Consider the following 27,715-nt stretch of genomic DNA (forward strand, 5'->3'; position numbering starts at 1 on the left):
ACCTACGACTGTAAGGCACACAGGTGGGTCATAAGCTGCAGAAACAACAGGATTTAAACCAACAGTCATATGGAAGAAGTAGAATACTTTATTGATCCATAGTCCACAAAACCCCTTTTTTAACCCAAGTGCTTTCAAATGCACTGTGTCCATTGTAGGAAGGAATGTGTCTGTCTATGAGAAGAAAAGAAAAAAACAAATTCAATGGCCTTGATGCATTGAGGTCAGGTCGCTGGCCATAAGCAAAGTTACGAAGGGAAGATGATCCTCTGAAAACATAAAAGAAGAATGAGTCAGTTTTGGTGTTGGTGCTCTTTAAAGATATAACATTTCCTTATCATAAAAAATATTCCTTTGGGGTGGCAGGTAGCCTAGTGGTTAGAGCGTTGGGCCAGTAACTGAAAGGTTGCTGGATTGAATCCCTGAGCTGACAAGGTAAAAATATGTTGTTCTGCCCCTGAAGAAGGCAGCTAACCCACTGTTCCTATGCTGTCATTGTAAATAACAATTTGTTCTTAACTAACTTGCCTAGTCAAATATACAGTACAGTGGGGAGAACAAGTATTTGTAACACTGCTGATTTTGCAGGTTTTCCTACTTACAAAGCATGTAGAGGTCTGTCATTCTTATTATAGGTACTCTTCAACTGTGAGAGACAGAATCCAGAAAATCACATTGTATGATTTTTAAGTAATTCATTTGCATTTTATTGCATGACATAAGTATTTGATACATCAGAAAAGCAGAACTTAATATTTGGTACAGAAACCTTTGTTTGCAATTACAGAGATCATACATTTACTGTAGTTCTTGACCAGGTTTGCACACACTGCAGCAGGGATTTTGGCCCACTCCTCCATACAGACCTTCTCCAGATCCTTCAGGTTTCAGGGCTGACGCTGGGCAATACGGACTTTCAGCTCCCTCCAAACATTTTCTATTGCGTTCAGGTCTGGAGACTGGCTAGGCCACTCCAGGACCTTGAGATGCTTCTTACGGAGCCACTCCTTAGTTGCCCTGGCTGTGTGTTTCGGGTTGTTGTCATGCTGGAAGACCCAGCCACGACGCATCTTCAATGCTCTTACTGAGGGAAGGAGGTTGTTGGCCAAGATCTCGCGATACAGGGCCCTATCCATCCTCCCCTCAATACGGTGCAGTCGTCCTGTCCCCTTTGCAGAATAGCATCTCCAAAGAATGATGTTTCCACCCCCATGCTTCACGGTTGGGATGGTGTTCTTGGGGTTGTACTCATCCTTCTTCATCCTCCAAATACGGCGAGTGGAGTTTAGACCAAAACGCTCTATTGTTGTCTCATCAGACCACATGCCCTTCTCCCATTCCTCCTCTGGATCATCCAGGTGGTCATTGGCAAACTTTAGACGGGTCTGGACATGCGCTGGCTTGAGCAGGGTGACCTTGCGTGCGCTGCATGATTTTAATCCATGACGACGTAGTGTGTTACTAATGGTTTTCTTCGAGACTGTGGTCCCAGCTCTCTTCAGGTCATTGACCAGGTCCTGCCGTGTAGTTCTGGGCTGATCCCTCACCTTCCTCATGATCATTGATGCCCCACGAGGTGAGATCTTGCATAGAGCCCCAGACCGAGGGTGATTGACCGTCATTTTGAACTACTTGCATTTTCTAATAATTGCGCCAACAGTTGTTGCCTTCTCACAAAGCTGCTTGCCTATTGTCCTGTAGCCCATCCCAGCCTTGTGCAGGTCTACAATTTTATCCCTGATGTCCTTACACAGCTCCCTGATCTTGGCCATTGTGGAGAGGTTGGGGTCTGTTTGATTGAATGTGTAGACAGGTGTCTTTTATACAGGTAACGAGTTCAAACAGGTGCAGTTAATACAGGTAATGAGTGGAGAACAGGAGGGCTTCTTAAAGAAAAACTAACAGGTCTGTGAGAGCCGGAATTCTTACTGGTTGGTAGGTGATCAAATACTTATGTCATGCAATAAAATGCAAATTAATTATTTAAAAATCATACAATGTGATATTCTAGATTTTTGTTTTAGATTCTGTCTCTCACAGTTGAAGTGTACCTATGATAAAAAAATTACAGACTTTGTAAGTAGGAAAACCTACAAAATCGGCAGTGTATCAAATACTTGTTCTCCCCACTGTAGCTGCTTGGTTAAGAGATGGTTAAAAGTTGAGATTTGACAAAAGTGAGGGAGTTCCTAATATGGATGTCATACTGTACACTCTATACACACGATATTGCATATATTAATGTGATAGTGGTAGCTAGCACTGTCTCTGTGACTCCGTACCTCCATGCTCAGTCAGTCCTCCGTCACTCTTCAGCTCTCTCCAATTTATTTGGCGATCTTGGCCTGTTTACCGTTCAGCTTCATCATGTAATTTTTCTTCTTGCTGTCAAAGTTGCCACACAGGCCTCCCAATCTCCTCTTGTAGGTGTGGGGCAGGATGATTACTATGCAAAATAAAGACATGGAAGTGAGTTCCTTCTGTCAGTACATCTATGTTCTGTAACAGTTGACTTTATATCATAAAGCAGTTTACTGTATATCACAAAGCATACATCACAAGTCTGTAGCACATCATACACATATGTGTTTGGATTGATACAGTATGTTGCCTTGTTACCATATTTCTGCAAGATATGATAAAATGTGTAAATGTTAATTATACTATTATGCTAATATTATCTGTCCACAGATAAGAGACATATTGGGCAGTAAACACTGTCTGTACAGCTATCTTACTGTCCTGTTATCAGAGAGACTGGTGAGATACCAATAATTTAAACTTTCCTTTGGCTGTGATGTAACAGTGGTGTTACCTGCTCTGCTGTGTCCATCAAACTCCACGGAGAGGCCAAAGTCTGTCTTCAGGTAGATACGAGAGGAGCTCTCCAGAATCCTCAGACCCCTTGCTGGGGAGACAGGGGCATGCATGCTCCTACCATCCAGCTATATATATGTATATATATATATATATATAGATAGAGAGAGAGAGAGAGAGAGAGAGAGAGAGAGAGAGAGAGAGAGAGAGAGAGAGAGAGAGAGAGAGAGAGAGAGAGAGAGAGAGAGAGGGAGGAAATATGGGGCAAGAGATCATATGTTCAATGTAATTTTGCTTATCTGTCAACAACAGAGGGCAGCAACCAATGAGGAAACAAATAATTGGGCTCATAGTTAATTATTGTTCTGTTGAAAGACTTAAAAGACTGTTACTGACCCAATGGCAACAAGTCAAAATGTGCTAGCAGTCTACTAAACACACACATATTTCTTGGGAAAACAATTATTTCACTGTAGGAATATTGCTATGATTTCTCAAACAGAAATGGGGTGTGCCTTTAGTGGTTCATTGATATGTCATTCTGTTCATGCAGACCGCGACCGACGTAGCTAGTCTGTTAGCTAAGCTAGCTAATTTAGTTAGAAAGTAACCTAACGTAGCAGATGTAAAATAATTGCCTGAAACTAGATCCCCTACATACTGGTCTTGACAAGAAGAAAACAACTGTTGGGTGCAGGTTCTGTTCTACACTGTTTAACCAATCTGGTAAATGTGGAGGAGTGTTGGAGTGTTGCCTTGTTAACGTCCAAAAGATGAAGTCACGTCACAGGCTCTCTTTCCATTTCCCCTGCAAACTGGAGCATCCGGTTGTTTGGGGACTATGCAGAGGCTAGCGAGCTGGTAACATTCACAGAATATTAGCTAAGATTCTCATTAAGTTATAGTTAGGTTTTTATCTAACATTAGGATGATAAAACCCCAAAAACATTAAGATAATTTTTGGGATAAAATCTATTTATTTATCAAAAGTGTTTTAGATGAAATTTCCTTGGAATGTTCTCCTAACATTCACTAAAATGTTGTACACAACATCTGTAACAACCACCACAAACCATTCCCTGAACATTTACATGTTTGTTTAAAACATTTGGTTGATGTTGCAAAAACGTTCCTATAACACATGAAATCTGTTCTTTAAATGGTGGGAACATTGTGGGGACACCACAAAAGACATGTTCCCAAAACACAAAACTGTCCGATGTCTGATGTTACAAGAACGTTCCCAGAACACATTTCATCTGTTCTTTCAAGGTTTACAGAATGTTTCATTAGGTTGTGGTAACATTGTGGATATATGACAAGAGATATGCTCCAAAGTTTTTTTTTTCAGATCATGTTGGTATCAGGGTGCACAAAACATTCCTTTGATGTTTCAAGAATGTTGACAATACAGCCTTTGAGTTCTTTAAAGGTTCCCAGAACATGTAATTAGGTTGTGGAAACACTGTGGTTACATTTACATACATTACACGGGATAGGTTCCCAAAACACAAGATATTCTCAGTTGTGATGACATTCATACAATGTTTAAGTTAGGTTGCACAGGACATTCCGTTAATGTTGTAAGAATAAAATAAGTCCATTTTTATGTTCTAGGAATGTTCTTGCAACATCAGGTGAATGTTTTATACAAACATTGTATAATGATCACTACAACTGGACTGTTTTTGTGTTATGAGAACATTGTCAGCGACCTAGATGAATGTTCTGGGAACCGTTACAGAACCAATGTTGGTTTGCTGGGCAGTAACTCCTCCAGCATGTGTTCATGTAATTCACACAAATTGTTTTTGAATGAAAGCTGTGGATATCGGTAAGAAATGGCACTTCAGCAGCCAAATATCTTATTAATCTTTTTTTTTAACCATTAAATGACCTAGTATGATGGTGCATTGATCAGCTATTTTTGCTCAAAGTCGACCTTTAAAGGCAACCAACGTAAGTAAGCCTAGCTAGTGTGTTTTAAGGTCAGGAGAGGAGTAGGGAAGAAGTGAAAAGATAATATATGGCTAGTTCTGCATTCATCTGAAGTTTAGAATGGACTACAACCCTGTCATGAACCATTTTTCTTATTGCACCTAGCCAGTGGCTATGAGGGTCAGGGTGAGACACAAAGACACACACACACACACACACACACACACACACACACACACACACACACACACACACACACACACACACACACACACACACACACACACACACACACACACACACACACACACACACACACACACACACATAAACTGAAAAATACGGGTGCCAAAAAGGAAACTAGGTTCCATCCAATTCCATCCTGTAGATAATGAGATGATTCAGTTCTGCCAGCAAAGTGGCAAACCTTTGGCTACAGGTTACAATAAGACATGGGGTAACAAATCAGAAAGCACATGATAAATAATCAGTTAAGATACAGTTAAAGTCAGAAGTTCACATACACTTAGGTTGGAATCATTAAAACTCGTTTTTCAACCACTCCACAAATTTCTTGTTAACAAACTATAGTTTTGGCAAGTCAGTCAGGACAACTACTTTGTGCATGACACAAGTAATATTTCCAACAATTGTTTAAAGACAGATTATTCCACTCCAGTGGGTCAGAAGTTTACATACACTAAGTTGACTGTGCCTTTAAACAGCTTGGAAAATTCACAAAAATGATGTCATGGCTTTAGAAGCTTCTGATTGACTAATTGACATCATTTGAGTCAATTGGAGGTGTACCTGTGGATGTATTTCAAGGCCTACCTTCAAACGTAGTGCCTCTTTGCTTGACATCATGGGAAAATCAAAAGAAATCAGCTAAGTTCTCAGAAAAAAATTGCAGACCTCCACAAGTCTGGTTCATCCTTGGGAACCATTTCCAAATGCTTGAATGTACCACATTCATCTGTACAATCAATAGTACGTAAGTATAAATACCATGGGACCACGCAGCCATCATACCGCTCAGGAAGGAGACGTGTTCTGTCTCCTAGAGATGAACGTATTTTGGTACAAAAAGTGCAAATCAATCCCAGAACAACAGCGAAGGACCTTGTGAAGATGCTGGAGAAAACAGGTACAAAAGTATCGAGTCCTATATCGACATCCCCTGAAATGCCGCTCAGCAAGGAAGAAGCCACTGCTCCAAAACCGCCTTAAAAAAGCCAGACTTCGGTTTGCAACTGCACATGGGGACAAAGATCGTACTTCTTGGAGAAATGTCCTCAGGTCTGATGAAACAAAAATATAAATGTTTGGCCATAATGACCATTGTTAACTTCGGAGGAAAATGGGTGAGGCTTGCCAGCCAAAGGTCACCATCCCAACCGTGAAGCATGGGAGTGGCACCATCATGTTGTGGGGGTGCTTTGCTGCAGGAGGGACTGGTGCACGTCACAAAATAAATGGCATCATGAGGAAGATAAATTATGTGGATATATTGAAGCAACATCTCAAGACATCAGACAGGAAGATAACTTCTTGATGCACCCATCCCGTTAGCGGGATCATTTTTGTCAACATCCCCGGAATTGCAGAGCGCCAAATTCAAATGAAATTACTAAAACTATTTCATTTTCATGAAATCACAAGTGCAATATAAGCAAAACACAGTTTAGCTTGTAATCCACCAGCTGTGTCTGATTTAAAAAAATCTCTCTCAGCAGACAAAACATTACAAACAGCTAGCAGCCAAGTTGATTGGTCACGAAAGTCAGAAAAGTAATAAAATGAATCGCTTACCTTTGATGATCTTTGGATGTTTGCACTTACGAGACTCCCAGTTACACAATAAATGTTCCTTTTGTTCCATAAAGATTTGTTTTATATCCAAAATACCTCCATTTGGTTGGCGCGTTATGTTCAGAAATCCACAGGCTCGAGCGGTCACGAACGGGCAGACGAAAATCCCAAATAGTATCCGTAAAGTTCATAGAAACATGTCAAAGTTTTTTATAATCAATCCTCAGGACTGTACCTTATTCAATAGGAGAGAGAGAAATGTCTGCTCCAAACTGTTGCGTATGCAAAACGCTGCTGGCACCCAGCCATACAATGACGCAATGTGATTTTATTTTTCAACATAAAAGCCTGAAACTATGTCTAAAGACTGTTAACAACATGTGGAAGCCATAGGAAAAGGAATCTGGTTGATATCCCTTTAAATGGAGCGAAGGCAGGCAATGGAACAGAGAGCTTTCAGGAAAAACAGCACCTCCGGGGTTGGATTTTCCTCAGGTGTTTGCCTGCAATATCAGTTCTGTTATACTCACAGACAATATTTTGACAGTTTTGGAAACGTTATAGTGTTTTCTATCCTAATCTGACAATTATATGCATATTCTAGATTCTGGGCCTGAGAAATAGGCAGTTTCATTTGGGTATGTTTTTCATCCAAACATCAAAATACTGCCCCATACACTCAAGATTAAAGCTAAGGTGTATGTACACTTCTGACTTCAACTGGAAGTAGAAGTTAAGAATAACCTTATAGTTGTCATATTAAATCATGTATAAGTCCTAAATACTTACAACAAGTTTCCTGTTCTTCCTGAACTCCACTATGTGGTTGTAGACTCTGATTTTCAGCCCTCTGAGTCGCATACGGTTGTTGTTCTCACTTTTATCTTCATCACTGTCCTCATCGCTGCGATCATTCTTGTCTTCACTGTTCTCCCTTCTCATGCTGTCTTTATGCTTGTCATCCTCATCACTGCTGTCAACATTACTACTGTCACCTTGGCTACTGTCACCTTGGCTACTGTCACCTTGGCTACTGTCACCATGACTGTCATCACCATCCTGGTTGACGATCTCATTGATGGTTTTGATGTAGATGTCTGGCTGGTTCTTGGACAGGTCTGTGGTCTGGACCAGAACATGAGAGTTTGTGCCCTCAAAGTAATGCTTCTTGTTGTTAAAGGTTCTGTACTCTGAGTCTCCATTGATAGAGCACTCACTGAAGCCTTGAATGCAAAAATAGAAACAAGATTAATACCATAGAAACAACAAGTTCATGAGGACATGGTGAGAAAACACATAGATAGGAATTATGATATAAAACAGTGAAGGTCTTTGAGACTGAACTGTTCTGAATTTGGTCTTGAACATGGTTTTAGAACACAGGAGAACTTTAGGCCTTGACAGAGGTCTGTAAGGGACTGGCATTGAATGCAATTGAATGTCTGTTGAGTGTATGGGAGACAGTTCTTAAGAGAGTGAAGTTTCTGAGAAGTGTGGCCTACCTGTTGACTTGCAGAAATACAGTCCAGCTTCATTCTGAAGACAGATGGCATCCCCATCACACTCATATTCATTATTGCAGTCAATCTCCCCCACACCATCATCTTCAACACATTCACACTTCTGATGGCAGTGCTCAGTGTACCAGCTCTCTTTAAACTGAAATACAAGTCCATCTTTAAAGTCATTACACTGCAGATTTCACACATGTAACTATGGGCACTGGGTCTACACCAAACATAATTCTAAAGCAGTTCTCATTGGGTGCTAGGTTACTTACGTGATGGCTGTTGCCATTGCTGTCCACGCAGCCGCACTGCTGGGTGGGCACACACACCCTCTGTCTGAGCACAAAGCCGTCGTCACACACACAGCCCTGTATGCAGTGCTCATCAGAGTGGCAGTCGGGTGGGCCGTGGAGGTGCATACAGGTGGGCTGGCAGTCGGAGATGCAGGGGGAGAAGTGGCTGTGGTTTGGGCACGATGGTGCTAAAGAGAAAAGAGCAAATGAAGAGTTTATTTCCAATAACGCAATATCCACCAATTCGTCACCAGAAAAGATAGCTTATTACGGGTAAATTCATGTCTGTAAAATATTATTGTTCTCAGATTATTCATACATAGGTTTTTAGATGTGTATGAAAATGTACACAAGAAATTGGGGCAAACTGCTATACATCAATTTGCTTAGCTGGAATGGAATGCTCGTATCCTGTATATTTGACTGACATGTGGTTCTCACCCAGCTATCTTAAGATGAATGCATTTACTGTAATTCACTCTGGGTAAGAGCATCTGCTATATTACTCAAATGTAAATGTTTTACATACAGATCTCATATTACTGTTTTAAATATGCTTTAAAAACATGAAATATCGATGTCACAAATGTATCATTTGTACGTTTCATTTTTTTTTTTAAATGTAGTCATTTGTTACATTTCACTGTGTAAAACCTAGCAGTACTACTTATTCTCTGAGAGTGAGGTGGATATGTATAGCATTTAGCAAAAAAACATGATTATTTGTCTCTGAAATGAAACCAAATGATACATTTGAAACAAATACATGCCATGCCATGATTAGATAGTTAAAAAAACACACCAATCTCTTTCATATATTTTTTTTTACAATAAAAGCTAATTTACAAATATGTCTGATTATGGATATATAAGGTTTTGGAATAAAACTCTTCAAATATAAGGTTGAGTGTATAGAATATGTAGCACACACTGCAAGAAATAGTACAGATGACATTTTCTTTGTACTTAGTGTCTTTCCATTTGTAAAACACAGATTGTATAACACTTGTGTTAGGAGGGGTTTGTAATGAATGAAGATTGTAACTTTGTGTTATCAAGGGCACATAAAGACTTACTTGGTCTCGCTGTGGTGGGCGGTTGCGGTCTTGCAGTTGTTGGTCTTGGGGGTTGTGGTCTTTCAGTTGTCGGTCTTGGTGGACTTGGTACTTCAGTTGTGGGTGGTGCTGGTGTTTCTGGTCTCATAGTTGTTGGTGGTTGTGGCCTAGCAGTTGTTGAGGGTTTAGATGGCATGGTTGAGTTGGTTGGAGCTGGTGCAGCAGTTGTTGGTCTTAGTGTTACTGGTCTCATGGTAATTGGATCTGGTGTTGATGCAATGGTAGACTTGTCTGCTGGCACAGGATTCTCGGTTGGTGTTGTTGGCTTAATCAGATCTAGGAGTTAAAAGAAAATCAACGTTATAACAATTACCCCAAATGTGGTTGTGTTGTTCACTGTGGAGGGAGTGACCCTTACCTTCACAGTGTCCACGATGCAGAGAAACATCGTCTATAGCCACATCAGATTGATCAGTGGTGCCTCTTCGGCCCTCGAAGATGATCTGAGATCAAAATAATAGCCAGGGAGAAACATTTATAACAGAGCATATATAGCAAAAAGGTACACTAAGCACATTTTGTCAACGGGACCTTTCTGGATGAATAATGGTACACATGTCTGAGTAGAAACTCGTCTGACATTTTAAGATGACAACACAGGGTTAATGGTGCAGTGAAGAATTTCCACACCTCACATTCCAGTCGACCCTATTCACCTTGTTGCTTAAAGGACCAGTGAAGTCAACATTGTGTCTTGCCTGAATTTTGTGTCATGTTTGCACGACAGATGATGAAATGAACACAGTAAAAGTGTGAAGGAATTTGATCCGTGTTTTTTCCCTGATCGTTTCTGGTTGAAAATACAATCTACAGGACCTACTAATCAGCAGGTTTGCATGGGCAGGAGTTTGGGCTTTCCACAGTAACATCACCATGCGGTAAATTGGATAATATTATTTGGTTTATTCGGATCCCCGTTAGCTTTTGCCGAAGCAGCAGCTATTCTTCCTGGGGTGCACCAAAAAACATAAACACGACAAGTAACAAAACACGGTAGACAAGAACAGTCACACTAATATAAAATACAACAATATACAAATAATACTACTAAAGAATAATGTGTGTAAATTGATTGTGTTGATTGTGTTGAGAGTGTAATAGTGTGTCTGTGGGTGCGTGTGTTTGTGTGTGTGTGTGTGTCATTTCATAGTCCCCATTGTGCCATGAGATGTTGTTTTATCCATTTCTTGAAGGTAATTTTGCTGTTTGCTTGCGTACTTGGAGATGGAAGGGAGTTAGTTCCATGTGATCATGTCTCTGTATAATAAATCAAATCAAAGTTTATTTGTCACATACACATGGTTAGCAGATGTTAATGTGAGTGTAGCGAAATGCTTTTGCTTCTAGTTCCGACAATGCAGCAATAACCAATGAGTAATCTAACCTCTTCACAACAACTACCTTATACACACAAGTGTAAAGGAATGAAAGAATATGTACATAAAAACATACGAATGAGTGATGGTACAGAACAGCATAGGCAAGATGCAGTAGATGGTATCGAGTACAGTATATACATATGAGATGAGTAATGTAGGGTATGTAAACATATAAAAGTCGCATTGTTTAAAGTGGCTAGTGATACATGTATTAAATCAAGATGGCTAGTGATACATTTTTTTACATCAATTTATTACATTATTAAAGTGGCTGGAGTTGAGTCAATATGTTGGCAGCAGCCACTCAATGTTAGTGGTGGCTATTTAACAGTCTGATGGCTTTGAGATAGAAGCTGTTTTTCAGTCTCGGATGCTTTGATGCACCTGTACTGACCTGGCCTTCTGGATGATAGCAGGGTGAAGGTCCATCCAGTGGCAGTTTATACAACTGTTGCTGCCGTTTTCTACAGCCGCTGCCAGTAACAATTATGCCCTTAAATAATATTTCAGAACAGCCAAAAGTACAAATAAATTAACATCTAACGATTCGGAAAAAGCAAAAGGAACTGACATTTTTGTCCTCACTGATTGATAACGAGGGAGGCATATTTTGAAGAAGACAATTATGAAATTATGTTTGGACTTCGTAAAGAAGAGAATCATACATCTACAAATCAAATCAAATCACATTTTATTGGTCACATACACATGGTTAGCAGATGTTAATGCGAGTGTAGCGAAGTGCTTATGCTTCTAGTTCTGACCATGCAGTAAAATCTAACAAGTAATCTAACAATTTCACAACAACAAAGGAATGAATAAGAATATGTACATATAAATATAAGGATGAGCAATGGCTGAACGGCACAGGCAAGATGCAGTAGATGGTACAGAGTACAGTATATACAGTATATATGAGATGAGTAATGTAGTAGGGTGTGTAAACATTATATAAAGTGGCATTGTTTAAAGTGACTTGTGAAACATTTATTACATCCAATTTTTAATTATTAAAGTGGCTAGAGATTTGAGTCAGTATGTTGGCAGCAGCCACTCAATGGTAGTGATGGCTTTTTATTAACAGTCTGATGGCCTTGAGATAGAAGCTGTTTTTCAGTCTCTCGGTCCCAGCTTTGATGCACCTGTACTGACCTCGCCTTCTGGATGATAGCAGGGTGAATAGGCAGCGGTTGATGTCCTTGATGATCTTTTTGGCCATCCTGTGATATCGGGTGGTGTAGGTGTCCTGGAGGGCAGGTAGTTTGCCCCCGGTGATGCGTTGTGCAGACCTCACTACCCTCTGGAGAGCCTTACCGTTGTGGGCGGAGCAGTTGCCGTACCAGGCGGTGATACAGCCCGACAGGATGCTCTCGATTGTGCATCTGTAAAAGTTTGTGAGTGTTTTTGGTGACAAGTCAAATTTCTTCAGCCTCCTGAGGTTGAAGAGGCACTGCTGCGCCTTCTTCACCATGCTCTCTGTGTGGGTGGATCAATTCAGTTTGTCCAGTGATGTGTACGCTGAGGAACTTAAAACTTACTACCCTCTCCACTACTGTCCCGTCGATGTGGATAGGGGGGGCGCTCCCTCTGCTTTTTCCTGAAGTCCACAATCATCTCCTTTGTTTTGTTGACGTTGAGTGTGGGGTTACACCACACTCCGAGGGCCTTCATCTCCTCCCTGTAGGCCGTCTCGTCGTTGTTGGTAATCAAGCCTACCACTGCATTGTCGTCTGCAAACTTGATGATTGAGTTGGAGGCGTGCATGGCCACGCAGTCGTGGGTGAACAGGGAGTACAGGAGAGGGCTCAGAACGCACCCTTGTGGTGCCCCAGTGTTGAGGATCTTCGGGTTGGAGATGTTGTTTCCTACCCTCATCACCTGGGGGCGGCCCGTCAGGAAGTCCAGTATCCAGTTGCACAGGGCAGGGTCGAGACCCAGGGTCTCGAGCTTGGTGATGAGTTTGGAGGGTACTATGGTGTTAAATGCTGAGCTGTAGTCGACGAATAGCATTTTCACATAGGTATTCCTCTTATCCAGATGGGTTGGGGCAGTGTGCAGTGTGGTTGCGATTGTGTCGTCTGTGGACCTATTGGGGCGGTAAGCAAATTGGAGTGGGACAAGGGTGTCAGGTAGGGTGGAGGTGATATGGTCCTTGACTAGTCTCTCAAAGCCCTTCATGATGACAGAAGTGAGCGCTACGGGGCGGTAGTCGTTTAGCTCAGTTACCTTAGCTTTCTTGGGAACAGGAACAATGGTGGCCCTTTTGAAGTATGTGGGAACAGCAGACTGGTATAATGATTGATTGAATATGTCCGTAAACACAACAGCCAGCTTGTCTGCGCATGCTCTGAGGACGTGGCTGGGGATGCCGTCGGGGCTTTCAGCCCTGCGAGGGTTAACACGTATAAATGTTTTACTCACGCCAGCTGCAGTGAAGGAGAGTCCACAGGTTTTGGTAGCGGGCTGTGTCAGTGGCACTGTATTGTCCTCAAAGCAAGCAAAGAAGTTGTTTAGTCTTTCTGGGAGCAAGACATCCTGGTCAGGGATGAGGCTGGTTTTCTTTTTGTAATCTGTGATTCACCGTAGACCCTGCCACATACCTCTCGTGTCTGAGCCTTTGAAATGAGACTCTACTTTGTCTCTATACTGATGCTTAGCATTTTTGATTGCCTTGCGGAGGGAACAGCTACACTGTTTGTATTTGGTCATGTTTCCTGTCACCTTGCCCTAATTTAAAGCAGTTGTTTGCGCTTTCAGTTTCGCGCGAATGCTACCAATCAATCCACGGTTTCTAGTTTGGGAATGTTTACATAGTTTCAGTTGGTACGACATCGCCGATGCACTTGCTAAGAAACTCACTCACCGAATCAGCGTATTCGTCAATGTTGTTCTTTGACGCAATGCGGAACATATTCCAGTCCACGTGATCGAAGAAATCTTGAAGCGTGGAATCAGGTTGTTCGGACCAGCGTTGAACAGACCTGAGCGCGCGCGGGAGCTTCCTGTTTTAGTCTCTGCCTATAAGCTGGAAGCAACAAAATGGAGTCGTGGTCAGCTTTTCCGAAAGGAGGACAGGGGAGGGCCTTATATGCCCCGAGGAAGATAGAATAACAATGATCCAGGGTTTTACCAGCCCTGGTTGCACAATCGATATGCTGATATAATTTAGGGAACCTTGTTTTCAGATTAGCCTTGTTAAAATCCCCAGCTACAATAAAAGTATCCTCAGGATACGTGGTTTCCATTTTATATAGAGTCAAATGAAGTTCGTTCAGGGCCATCGATGTGTCTGCTTGGGGGGGAATATATGTGGCTGTGATTATAATCGAAGAGAATTCTCTTGGTAGATAATGCGGTCGACATTTGATTGTGAGGAATTCTAAGTCAGGTGAACAGAAGGACTTGAGTTCCTGTATGTTGTTATGATCACACCACGTCTCGTTAATCATAAGGCATACACCGCCTCCCTTCTTCTTACCAGAAACATGCTTGTTTGTGTCGGCGCGATGCGTGAAGATACCAGCTGTCTGTACCTACTACCGATAGCGTATCTCGAGTGAGCCATGTTTCCGTGAAGCAAAGAACGTTACAGTCTCTTATGTCTCTCTGGAATGCTACCTTTGCTCGGATTTCATCTACCTTGTTGTCAAGAGACTGGACATGAGTAGTATGCTCGGGAGAGTAGTATGCTCGGGAGCGATGCGCGATGTGCCCGTCTCTGGAGTCTGACCAGAAGACCGCTTTGTCTACCACTTATACGGCGTCGTTGTTTTGGTTCACCGGCTGGGATCCGATCCATTGTCCTGGGTGGTGGGCAAAACAGAGGATCCGCTTCGGGAAAGTCATATTCCTGGTCATAATGTTGGTGATTTGACGTTGCTCTTATATCCAATAGTTCCTCCCGACTGTATGTAATTACCTGGGGTACCAATGTAAGAAATAACACATAAAAAAAATACTGCATAGTTTCCTAAGAACGCAAAGCGAGGCGGCCATCTCTGTCGGCGCCGGAAGTCTCTGTGTGTTGCTGAGCTGAGTTATTTGATTGTGCAGACAATCTTGAATTTTCATCACAATACTATTTCTCATAAAAACTGGAAGAGAAGCAGTTAATCTCTCATCAACACAACCAGGATAGACTGGCATGCATGTTCATATTGTTTTTTAACAGATATAGCCCTCCCCATCTCCCCAACAACTTTTTCAATATGACTTGAACATGGTAATTGACCATCCAATGTTATACCTAAGAGTTTATCTTCCCCAACTTGCTCAATGGTCACACCATTTATGCACAACTTCAGTTGAGGTTTAGGTAATAAAGAATGCTTTGGGCCAAATACAATGCCTTTAGTTTAAGACCAGTTTTGTATTAATCGCCCATTATGATACTGACTGTAACTCCTTATTTAGAATTTCAGTGAACTCACTGGCTTTGGGTGCTGACATATAGAGTGTGGAATCATACACATACATAGTCATTTTAGCATTGTGTAAGACCAGTGGCAAATCATTCGTAAAAATAGAGAAGATTAACGGCCCAAGGCAACTGCCATGAGGGACACCACACTGTACCTATCTGATGTTAGAGAAGATTTCATTGAAGAACACTCTCTGGTTTCTATTGGATTACTAACTCTCCAACCACGTGATAGCATGTGACGTAAAACCATTGCAATTTAGTTTTTTCAATAAGAATGTATGATCAATAAGATTAAAGGGTGCACTCAAATCTAACAATACAGTTCCAACTATTATCTTATCATCCATTTATTATCCATTTATTTTAACCAATGTTTTTGGTCAAACACAGTTCTTTCCATCAGTTAACTAGAATAGGCAGAAAACTGGTTGGGCGGCTGTTAAAGCAAGTCATGGGTGCTTTACCATTTTTAGGTAGAGGAATTACTTTAGCTTCCTTCTACACCTGTGCACACACACACTCCTTAAGGCTTAGGTTAAAGATAGAGCAAATAGGTGTGGCAATACAGTCTGCTACCATTCTCAATAGTTTCCTATCAAAGTTGTCTATTCCTGGTGGCTTATCATTACTGATGGATAATAATAGTTTTTCCACCTCTCCCACACTAAGTTGACCAAATTGACCACCTCTTTTGCATAATTTCTTTGTAGCATACCCTTTTTCAATTCATCATCAATCCAGGGTGCTCTTAATTAACAATTTTCACAGTACATTTCTTAACAGGTGGATGCTTGTCAACAATTGTCATTCATTGTTTTACAAATACTTCCAGTGCTGCATCTGCATTCACTTCCTCACACACATCAGATGAACATACATTTTGTACATCTTCAACAAAAGAGTCCTGAGAAAACATTTTGTGTGATCTCTTATGAATTACTTCAGGACCAACCTTTTGGCACTTAGGCTATTCTTGTTATTGCCACAATGTTATGTTCACTACAGCCAATGGGAACTGATATTTATTTAGAGCAAAGCTCTGCAGTATTCGTGAAGATATGATCAATACCAGTGGATGTCACAGATCCAACACTACAGGTATGCCCTCTAATTGGTTGAGTGATAACCTGGGTGAAATTACAGATATTAATCACAGTTAAAAGCGTACTCTTGAGAGGACAGCTAGTGGCTAACCAGTCAATTTTCAGGTTACCCAGAAAATAGACCTCTCTATTAACATCACACACACACTATCAAGTATTGCACAGATATTACTCTAATTCTGACTGTTATCACTTGGTGGCCTTTAACAGCATCCCGAGAGAAGAGGTTTTAGATGTGGCAGGTGAACCTGCAACAATGACACTTCAACAACATTTGCCATGAGATCCTCATAAGCTTTACAGGAATATGGCTCTGAACATACACAGCAACATCTATGCTAGCTGCTTCACCAACCATCAGCTCTTAAGAATTTAGGGTTTGGTAGTATCCTGCGACAGATGATACCGGTCCTGGCAAGTGATCCAAATTAAACAGGAAGGCTTTTCTTTTTTAAGGAAACACTTTTCCTGAAACTTTCAAAACAACAAACCCGAGTTCTCTCTCATTCCGCATTCAGCATGCGTCATGCTCTGATGACGTGGGACCAATAAGAAAGAGAGTTCCAAACCTCTCTGCCAATAACAGCGAGTTGTCAGTTTTCCCCTCTCCACTCAGACCACTCCCAGTCAGTCCTAGCAAAATTCTAGCTTGAGGCATATTTTTTTCCTAAAAGCTATTTTGCCAATATGAATGGAAATCTGTCACAGCAAGGTACTTCGTTGTTACCCAGAAATGATTTAATATTGATATAAAAATGGCTGCATTGGACCTTTAATTGTTCCAACCTCCAGAGGGAAGGTCAGAGGCTAAACCAAGACCAATGTGACATAACTCACTCACCTGGAAAGGTCCAGTGGTCCTCAGATCCACCTGGGCTAGTTGCCAGCAGTCTCCCTGGTTGTTCCTCTTCCACCATACCTTGTCGGCGCTGCGGTCCTGGAGTATGTAGACGTGCAGGCCCATAGTTTCCGCTGAACCGGACATGTGGTACCAGAACTGCAGACACTGAAGACCGGGGTCAGAACACTCAGAGCTGAGGAGGCGAGCCGTGTCTCCGTTAGACACATTGTTGGCTTCGATGTACAAGTAGTGACCGACATCTTATAGGCAAGAGTAGATTAGATAAGATTAGAGATAGGGTTACAGATGAAATTCCTTTTGAGAGCAGTAGGTTTTATTAGGGGTTCTATCTGGAGTTCATACAGCAATGGGACAGATTGTTTATGTAAGGATGTAGGTCTTGCAATTCAGCCATTGAAGTTAATGGAGCAGAAAGAATAGTACAGGGTAAGTCCTTCAATGCAATTTTGACTTTCAGGTTTCCTGTTTGAGCATTAGAGTTTTTGAAACCATTCAGACAAGGCATTACGATGTCCATCATCGACAACAATGATCATATTTTGTTGTTTAGTTTGGGGTAAAAGTCCTAAGAACACCTACCTCCTTTAGTGTGGTCAGCCGATGGCCCAGTCATTGCAGTGGGGGTGGAGCCACTGTGCCTTGTCCAATCAAAAGAATCCGTCATCAGCTGGGTAAAACTGCAGAGGTCCTCCTCGAAAGTGCAATCGAAGTTGCAGACTGAGCAGGGAACATGGGAAACATTTGTAAAAGTCAATATGAGTCCAACATTTTAACCCATTATTCTGAAGTACCTTAGATGTTTTTATTTCAATAAGAAAAGAAGTCTATAGATGTAATATACTTGAGTGTGGGACAAATGATCCTTTTTCAACTGGGGGAGGAACTGAAGGTCCACCAACAACACCTGTTGAGGAACCTGCCAGAGGAAGCAGAGGAATGGCATTGGTCATAAAGGGTAAATGATTCCCCATCTGACATCCAGTGTTTAGATGTACAGGTAGCATGCCTCCCTGTGATAGTTACAATGTTCACCTGAACATGATCCATAATGGATGGAGATGTCGTCAAATGCCACGTCAGACTGAGGGTCAGAGCCTCGGATTCCCTCCACGATGATCTGAAACAGAGCCATTTTGTGTTGGGTGAAAATGTGTAATATCACAATCATTTCACACTATTTAACCCTCTCAAAAACCTCTGATACCTTCTCCTACCTGGAATGACCCATCGATATTGATATCCACTTTGGCAAGATACCATGTGGAGCCCTGGTTATTGGCTTTGGACCACAGTTTCCTGTGTTTGTTGTGCTCGTCAAGCTGGTAGACATTGAGAATCATGGCCTTGGCCTGTCCGTACATGTGGTACCAGAAGCGCAGGCAGTATTTTGTCGCCCCTTTTTGGCACTTAGGGCTTATCATACGGGCAGAGTCTCCGTAGTACACACCATTGCCCTCAATGTACATGTAGGAGCCACCTGATCAACAAACATACACATACACTCTTTAACGTCACGACTCCCAGCACATTAGCTCTGAAATGGCTAGCCTCTATGATGTCTATGGTGTCCACTATGTAGATAGGTCATTTATATATCACTGTCTGTACAAGACGATGGGCTACAACCATGTATTGTCTCGTTCATTGAAATCTCAGAAACAGTGGATGACGCACATTTGGTAATTTCTGATTTTTTGGGGGGGACACAACCATGTGACCGCGTAACCTCTCACCTCCTGTGGTATGGTCCTGGGTTGGCCCTGTGAGGTCAGACGGGGTTGGGCCTCTCTGTCTTCTCCAATCAAAACTGTCCTGAACAATTTGCTCCCACCCACACTCGCTGTTGTCAAAGTTGCAGTCTAGAGGACAAACTGTAGGATGCCATAGAAAACTCAGTCACCAAATGAACCAGCTGGTATCAAAGAAATGGAAATGCTGCCATTGGAAAAGCATGCGGTCAACGTTCTTACATGTATTGTCAGGTGTAGTAACTGGTGGTTTTGTGGGAGGGCCAGGTAGGCTATCTGCAATTATAAGACAGACAGCAGGGTTTTTCACAGGAACACATTAGACAAGCCTCAGGTGGATGGTAGGAAGGGGAAAGTAAGAGAAGGAGGAAGGAGGGGAGGAAAAAGAGGGCAGGAATAAGGGATGCAAGAGTGGAAGGAAAAGAAGAATGGAGGAAGGAATGAAGGATCCAAGTTGAAGACTACAGAAACAACCAAAGTGTTTGATGATGGATGGGGTGAGCCAACCACCCTACAATCATAGTACGGTGTTCAGCAGCAGCATCATCATCATTACGAAAACAACCATACCATATCACACTCACCACAGGCAGTGTCATTAAACCAGGGGGGCAAGGTAACACTGGCCACCTGACAGGCGGTCACGTAGGACTTCAGAGAGTAGCATGTCACATGCATGTCCCCGCCGGAGGCACAGTGGTCAGACATACAGCTGTCTATGTAGGATGTGGGGTGGACAAATGGGTGGCAGGGCTTGAAAGTGTCACGCAGCAGCTTGGAACACTCCTGGTAGCCCTGGTTGTCCAAATGGGAGTCACATGGTTGAGGGGCAGGTGGGGAAGCAACACAGCTAGAGAAGAGGGGAACGGAGAGGAGATGGTGTTGTGGTGTTGTGTATTGGATTTATTGATATATTCAAAGATTAGGGTTGAGGATACAATGACAGTTCTGCATTTTTCAGTTAACGGCTGGATACACTCATCCACTACAAACATAACGGTAACATAATGTACCGTACAGTATGTTACCGTTATGGTTCAAAACGTCCAACCCACTCACTGATCGTCCTCCGGACTCTTCACTCTCCAGCTGTTGGCGAACGTGACCTCATTGGTCTCGGGTTTGGTGCCGTTTGGGGTTAGGAAGTCATCCCCCTGGTCGTTGGAGTAGGTACCACAGAGGCCGCACATCTCACCCTTGTAGCGCTCGTCCAGCTGCAGGAAGAGCCTGTGATGATCGTCCAGCAGCATCCGGAGGCCAAAGGTCGTCTCCATGACAGTGTACTGCTTCTTCTTGTACAGCTTCACCTCGCCATATGTGCCGGTTACTGCAATAGGAAGACTCTGCCAAACATGGTTCACCTGCAGTGGAGAGTAGGGAAGGGTAGCGCAGAGTAAGGTAGAGTGGACCCAAGTAAAATAGATGAAAGTAGAACTGAACTAAATTCAATATAATTTTTGTGTGGAATAGAGTATGTCTCCACTGTCTCATTGGACAAATTGTAGAGACTAAAGTACACTGAACAGTTGCAAATACAAATAAAAACATATAAGGGATAGACATAGTTTGATTCTCTAATTCTCTACATAGTTCCTTTGAACTGTTGTACCAAAGCAATACAGGGAAGTGGGGTGTGGTTTATAGGAGGGCAAGGTCCAGTGGGTCAGCAATGCATGTTAATGTCACAAGTAAATAATAGGTAGGATCTACCGCACACCCAGAGATGATTATTGAAGGTTCTGAAGGCAAAAGGCAAAACTGGCAAAATAGGAAAAAGTATCTGCACAAGTAAAGAAAGATTATTTCAAAATGTCATAGTTTTCATTCTTACTGTAACACTGTAGTTATCTATCTTCAAATGCAGATCCTTGGTCTCCAGAACCACTGCGGCCAGCTTAGCACTGCTCTCGCTCCCCGGGTTCCAGTTCTGGCCCGTTACTGAGAACTGGATGGGTGTGTGTCCGCCACACGTCTTGGCCAGGGTGTAGCTGCAGCCCCCCTGAAAGGTGTATTCCTTGCCGTCAAAGGTGATGTAGTGGGGGTCTCCGTAGACGCGGCAGATGGCCGGGCTGGAGGGGAAGCAACCCTTGACCCCCTCTTTGACCTTGCACACCTCGTCGTCCGCGCAGGAGGAAGCAGAACACTGGAGTCTGCCCCCGCCCATACACTGGCACACACGATCACATTCACCGTCCATGAACGTCGCTCCTTTCTGGAAAAAGGTGAAGAAAAGAGATGTGTGTGTGTGTTTCTTAATGTCTGTCTGTGTTGATATTTTGCTATCAACCTAAATCTATTCCTTACCTCATAGTGCACTCCATTCATCCAGCAGCCACAGTCCTCTGCAGAGACACACCTCCCCCCACTGAGCTTGAAGCCGGGGTTGCACTCACACCTTTCCTCACGGCTTCCACACGCCCCTTGGGCGTCCATGACGGAGCAGGCCTCAGGGCAGCCCTCGGCACAGGCGTTGTAATGGCTGTTTGCTCCACACTCCAGGGCTTGGGAGGGAAAGAAAGGGCAGAGAATTTAGTCAAATGTCTGGAAGGCTATCACCATCATCAAGTTGTTTCCAACTTCAATAGTTAATTACAGCAGGAAGGTTAGTAATCAAAATAGGAAACCATAAAACAACTTACGACAAATAGTCGAGTTCCTCCAGGCAGTTACAGGCCCCCCGGCCTTGAGGCACATATCAGCATAGGACTGCAGGGCCTCACACAGCACCTCCAGGCCACCACCTGCTCCACACATCCCCGCCACACAGCTCCGGAAGTAGCTCTCGGCTCCCAGGACAGACTGGCATTCTGCGAAGGGCCCGTGCCTGGAGACCAGGGACCCACAGTAGGGCTCGCTAGCGTACTCTGCTTCTTCCATAGGGGGACAATCATTGGGGACAGCGGTTGACTGACAGGCCTTCTGGCTCTGCCAGCTCTGGCCAAACGTGGCAGCGGTTGAAGCCTCAGAACCGTCAGCCGTGTGGTAATCATCGTCTCTCAGGTGGTTGAAGTTCCCGCACATGCCGCAGACTTTACCGGAATACGAGGCGGGGACGGTGATATGGACGGCACAGGAGTCATCATAGGATACAAAAAGGTTGAAGTTAGTCTCCAGGACGACGGAAGCCGCATTGCCTCGGATGTTGATGGTGCCACCGTTGAGGCTCAGGGGGAGTTTCTTCCAAATGCCGTTGACCTGAAAACATGATAAAGATCGATTTACTTGAAAGACTGGTCTTTCTTTGCCGTTCTTACCGTAGCATGTAGTAAAATGTACTGGATCAATGTGTTCGATACTTTGGAATAGGGGACAAAATACTAACCCTCTTATGTCCCATATAACTTTCAAAAATCTGATAAGGTTTCATATTCTTGTACATCATTGTATAACCAACTCTGAACTTTGTTGTACTGTAGTAAATACTTTTTCAGTTTATCAGTTCATGGCAGATACAGTATATGAACTTTTAGACCCAGTGAGTAACTAAGTTCAGCACTATTATGCAGTGAATTTACAATGACTCAATTACAAATAGCACATTTTCCTGGGTCTAGATACATTACCTAACATCAACGTGGCCAGTTGGAATGTGAAAGGCCTAAATCATATGTGAAAGTGAGTAGAACCAATAAACCATTATAACCCAGGAGCACAGTCAGTGTAGTCAGCTCAGCTATCCCCATTGAGACCGTGTCTGTGCCTCGACCTAGGTTGGGCAAAACTAAACATGGCAGTGTTCGCCTTAGCAATCTCACTAGGATAAAGACCTCCTCCATTCCTGTCATTATTGAAAGAGATCATGATACCTCACATCTCAATATAGGGCTACTTAATGTTAGATCCCTTACTTCAAAGGCAATTATAGTCAATGAACTAATCACTGATCATAATCTTGATGTGATTGGTCTGACTGAAACATGGCTTAAGCCTGATGAATTTACTGTGTTAAAGGAGGCCTCACCTCCTGGCTACACTAGTGACCATATCCCCCGTGCATCCCAACAAAGGCGGAGGTGTTGCTAACATATACGATAGCTCATTTCAATTTACAAAGAAAATGCTTGTGCTTCGAGTCATGAAATCTATGCAGCCTACTCAATCACTTTTTTATAGCTACTGTTTACAGGCCTCCTGGGCCATATACAGCGTTCCTCATTGAGTTCCCTGAATTCCTATCGGACCTTGTAGTCATAGCAGATAATATTCTAATCTTTGGTGACTTTAATATTCACATGGAAAAGTCCACAGACCCACTCCAAAAGGCTTTCGGAGCCATCATCGACTCAGTGGGTTTTGTCCAACATGTCTCTGGACCCACTCACTGTCACAGACATACTCTGGACCTAGTTTTGTCCCGTGGTATAAATGTTGTGGATCTTTTTTTTGGAATGTTTTTCCTCATAATCCTGGACTAACGGACCACAATTTTATTACATTTGCAATTGCAACAAATAATCTGCTCAGACCCCAACCAAGGAACATCAAAAGTCGTGCTATAAATTCACAGACAACACAAAGATTCCTTGATGTCCTTCCAGACTCCCTCTGTCTACCCAAGGACGCCAGAGGACAAAAATCAGTTTACCACCTAACTGAGGAACTCAATTTAACCTTACGCAATACCCTAGATGCAGTTGCACCCCTAAAAACTAAAAAAAATTCTCATAAGAAACTAGCTCCCTGGTATACAGAAAATACCCGAGCTCTGAAGCAAGTTTCCAGAAAATTGGAACGGAAATGGCGCCACACCAAACTGGAAGTCTTCCGTCTAGCTTGGAAAGACAGTACCGTGCAGTACCGAAGAGCCCTTACTGCTGCTCGATCATCCTATTTTTCCAACTTAATTGAGGAAAATAAGAACAATCCAAAATTCATTTTTGATACTGTTGCAAAGCGAACTAAAAAGCAGCATTCCCCAAGAGAGGATGGCTTTCACTTCAGCAGTAATACATTCATGAACTTCTTTGAGGAAAAGATCATGATTATTAGAAAACAAATTACGGACTCCTCTTTAAATCTGCGTATTCCTTCAAAGCTCAGTTGTCCTGAGTCTACACAACTCTACCAGGACCTAGGATCAAGAGAGACACTCATGTGTTTTAGTACTATATCTCTTGACACAATGCTGAAAATAATCATGGCCTCTAAACCTTCAAGCTGCACACTGGACCCTATTCCAACTAAACTATTGAAAAAGCTGCTTCCTGTGCTTGGCCCTCCTATATTGAACATAATAAACGGCTCTCTATCCACCGGATGTGTACAAAACTCACTAAAAGTGGCAGTAATAAAGCCTCTCTTGAAAAAGCCAAACCTTGACCCAGAAAATATAAAAAACTATCGGCCTATATCGAATCTTCCATTCCTCTCAAACATTTTAGAAAAGGCTGTTGCGCAGCAACTCACTGCCTTCTTGAAGACAATCATGTGTATACGAAATGCTTCAGTCTGGTTTTAGACCCCATCATAGCACATAGACTGCACTTGTGAAGGTGGTAAATGACCTTTTAATGGCATCCGACCGAGGCTCTGCATCTGTCTTCGTGCTCCTAGACCTTAGTGCTGCTTTTGATACCATCGATCACCACATTCTTTTGGAGAGATTGGAAACCCAAATTGGTCTACACGGACAAGTTCTGGCCTGGTTTAGATCTTATCTGTCGGAAATATATCAGTTTGTCTCTGTGAAAGGTTTGTCCTCTGACAAATCAACTGTAAATTTCGGTGTTTCTCATGGTTCCGTTTTAGGACCACTATTGTTTTCACTATATATTTTACCTCTTGGAGATGTCATTCGAAAACATAATGTTAACTTTCACTGCTATGCGGATGACACACAGCTGTACATTTCAATGAAACCCCAAAATTGCCCTCGCTAGAAGCATGTGTTTCAGACATAAGGAAGTGGATGGCTGCAAACTTTTTACTTTTAAACTCGGACAAACAGAGATGATTGTTCTTGGTCCCAAGAAACAAAGAGATCTTCTATTGAATCTGACAATTAATCTTAATGGTTGTACAGTCGTCTCAAATAAAACTGTGAAGGACCTCGGCGTTACTCTGGACCCTGATCTCTCTTTTGAAGAACATATCAAGACTGTCTCAAGGACAGCTTTTTTCCATCTACGTAACATTGCAAAAATCAGAAACCTTCTGTCCAAAAATGATGCAGAAAAATTAATCCATGCTTTTGTCACTTCTAGGTTAGACTACTGCAATGCTCTACCTTCCGGCTACCCGGATAAGCACTAAATAAACTTCAGTTAGTGCTAAATACAGCTGCTAGAATCCTGACTAGAACCAAAAAATTGATCATATTACTCCAGTGCTAGCCTCCCTACATTGGCTTCCTGTCAGGGCAAGGGCTGATTTCAAGGTTTTACTGCTAATGGGCTTGCTCCTACCTATCTCTCTGATTTGGTCCTGCCGAACATATCTACACGTACGCTACGGTCACAAGACGCAGGCCTCCTAATTGTCCCTAGAATTTCTAAGCAAACAGCTAGAGGCAGGGCTTTCTCCTATAGAGCTCCATTTTTATGGAATGGTCTGCCTACCTATGTGAGAGACACGAACTCGGTCTCAACCTTTAAGTCTTTACTTAAGACTCATCTCTTCAGTGGGTCATATGATTGAGTGTAGTCTGGCACAGGAGTGTGAAGGTTAACGGAAAGGCTCTGGAGCAACAAACCGCCCTTGCTGTCTCTGCCTGGCCGGTTCCCCTCTTTCCACCGGGATTCTCTGCCTCTAACCCTATTACAGGGGCTGAGTCACTGGCTTACTAGGGCTCTTTCATACCGTCCCTAGGAGGGGTGCGTCACTTAAGTGGGTTGAGTCACTGATGTGATCTTCCTGTCTGGGTTGGCGCCCCCCCTTGGGTTGTGCTGTGGCGGAGATCTTTGTGGGCTATACTCGGCCTTGTCTCAGGATGTTAAGTCGGTGGTTGAAGATATCCCTCTAGTGGTGTGGGGGCTGTGCTTTGGCAAAGTGGGTGTGGTTATATCTTTCCTGTTTGGCCCTGTCTCAGCCTCCAGTATTTATGCTGCAGTAGTTTATGTTAGTTTATGTGTCGGGGGGCTAGGGTCAGTTTGTTATATCTGGAGTACTTCTCCTGTCCTATCCGGTGTCCTGTGTGAATTTAAGTATGCTCTCTCTAATTCTCTCTCTCTCTTTCTTTCTCTCACTCGGAGGACCTGAGCCCTAGGACCATGCCTCAGGACTGCCTGCCATGATGACTCCTTGCTGTCCCCAGTCCACCTGGCTGTGCTGCTGCTCCAGTTTCAACTGTTCTGCCTGTGATTATTATTATTCGACCATGCTGGTCATTTATGAACATTTGAACATCTTGGCCATGTTCTGTTATAATCTCCACCCGGCACAGCCTGAAGAGGACTGGCCACCCCACATAACCTGGTTCCTCTCTAGGTTTCTTCCTAGGTTTTGGCCTTTCTAGGGAGTTTTTCCTAGCCACCGTGCTTCTACACCTGCATTGCTTGCTGTTTGGGGTTTTAGGCTGGGTTTCTGTACAGCACTTTGAGATATCAGCTGATGTACGAAAGGCTATATCAATAAATTTGATTTGATTTATAATAATAACATATGTTGTACTCACCATGACCCGGTGGTTCTGTCTCTTGTGCAGGGAGACCCTGAGGTTCTCCACCTCCACATTGACCTGCAGAACAGGAGATACAGAGGAGTTCCCTCGCTGCTCGTTCTTCACCTCCACACTGAAGTGGGACAGATGGGTCTCAGAGGACGAGCACAGCCGGGCCAGGACGTAGGTACAGGGGACAATGAATCGGAAGTTGGCCCAGTCAAAGGTGCTGTAGTGGAAGTTGCTGTGGACAGTGCAGGTCCCTGCGAGAGAGCGAGAGAGAGAACAAGAGAGAGAATAGTCAATTTAAGTAGTCGTTTAAAAAAAAAACTATTCTGTGTTTAGGTCTTTAATAAAGGTGGGTTTTTGTCCAAAGTTAATGTAGCAATTGGGGTGTGATGACACTGCACTTAACAAAATCCAGACAAAGGTGTAGCCTATAAGTCAGACTGATGAATAGGTTGCTAGTTCTACTGACAAATCCCACTTCTCCTTCAGCAATCATTGTGTTGTTTGAGAATGTAAAAAACGCATAACAATGCTTAGCATTATTTGTATTTGATACTGTTTCATACCTGCATCTCTCATTGTAACTGATGATCTGTCACCCTCAACACTGAAAGAAGACATTCGGATCAAATCAAAACAGTGGGAGAGAAATTGATATCAAAGTAAAACACTTTATTGTTAGCCTACACATCGACATTGTAATCTCTATGTCATGGTGCATCCGACAACAAGTTGCAAACTAAAGTTCAGCATTTTTATTATTTATACTAATGTTGACATGATAATAATGAAGACAGTAAATCATACAATTGAAAGAGTAAGACACAGCCATAGAGAGAGAGAGTAACTAAGAGTACGTTAGATGCTAAATAACAGACCGTATGACAGTGAGACTCACCTTCCGTAAGTCCCGTCCTGTAGCAGAGAGAGGAGGGCTGCTGTAGCCAGCAACCCAATGTAGGTGCCTCCTAGCATGGGTGTTCTTCTAGTTGTGTACCGTTATGGAGGCTAAGATAAAATACTCTTTACACTCACTATATAGAGAGAGTGGGGAGTACTGGAGTCTCACTCTGATTCTGACTAGGGAGGGTAAAGCGTGCAGACTAAAGGG

The 27,715-nt window shown here is 42.8% G+C and overlaps 1 protein-coding gene across 2 annotated transcripts; it reads right to left on the reverse strand.

Annotated features, from left to right (window-relative positions):
- Nucleotides 1-70: 70 nt before the first annotated feature.
- On the reverse strand, nt 71-27,715 carry LOC135514903 (IgGFc-binding protein-like). 2 transcript variants are annotated; one of them, XR_010451746.1, is made up of 24 exons: nt 27,503-27,715; nt 27,171-27,211; nt 26,611-26,858; nt 21,638-22,193; nt 21,303-21,499; nt 20,830-21,210; nt 20,058-20,359; nt 19,583-19,848; nt 19,221-19,274; nt 18,984-19,121; nt 18,465-18,727; nt 18,283-18,367; nt 18,092-18,166; nt 17,830-17,967; nt 17,230-17,489; nt 9,842-9,926; nt 9,445-9,759; nt 8,348-8,556; nt 8,070-8,226; nt 7,357-7,790; nt 2,816-2,945; nt 2,283-2,446; nt 603-646; nt 71-269 (listed from the first exon to the last, which is right to left on the reverse strand). XR_010451746.1 is itself a non-coding variant. In XM_064938619.1 (23 exons), the coding sequence occupies exons 1-22, from the start codon at nt 27,577-27,579 to the stop codon at nt 2,328-2,330; spliced, it is 4,530 nt and encodes a 1,509-aa protein (XP_064794691.1). In that variant the 5' UTR covers nt 27,580-27,715; the 3' UTR covers nt 71-269; nt 2,283-2,327. The 2 variants fall into 2 exon arrangements, 1 of the variants encoding a protein (XP_064794691.1); XM_064938619.1 differs by lacking the exon at nt 603-646.

This window comes from Oncorhynchus masou, chromosome 3 (genome assembly GCF_036934945.1).
Source record: "Oncorhynchus masou masou isolate Uvic2021 chromosome 3, UVic_Omas_1.1, whole genome shotgun sequence".
Classification (NCBI taxonomy): domain Eukaryota; kingdom Metazoa; phylum Chordata; class Actinopteri; order Salmoniformes; family Salmonidae; genus Oncorhynchus; species Oncorhynchus masou.

Bases quoted from the DNA above. Each gene is read 5' to 3' on its own strand.
- LOC135514903 (XM_064938619.1), bottom strand. From the start codon at position 27,579: ATGCTAGGAGGCACCTACATTGGGTTGCTGGCTACAGCAGCCCTCCTC. The intron at 21,500-21,637 runs GTAAGTTGTTTT...TTCCCTCCCAAG, and splicing joins GAGGAACTCGACTATTTGTC to CCCTGGAGTGTGGAGCAAAC. The intron at 18,167-18,282 runs GTGAACATTGTA...TTCCTCTGGCAG, and splicing joins CCATTATGGATCATGTTCAG to GTTCCTCAACAGGTGTTGTT.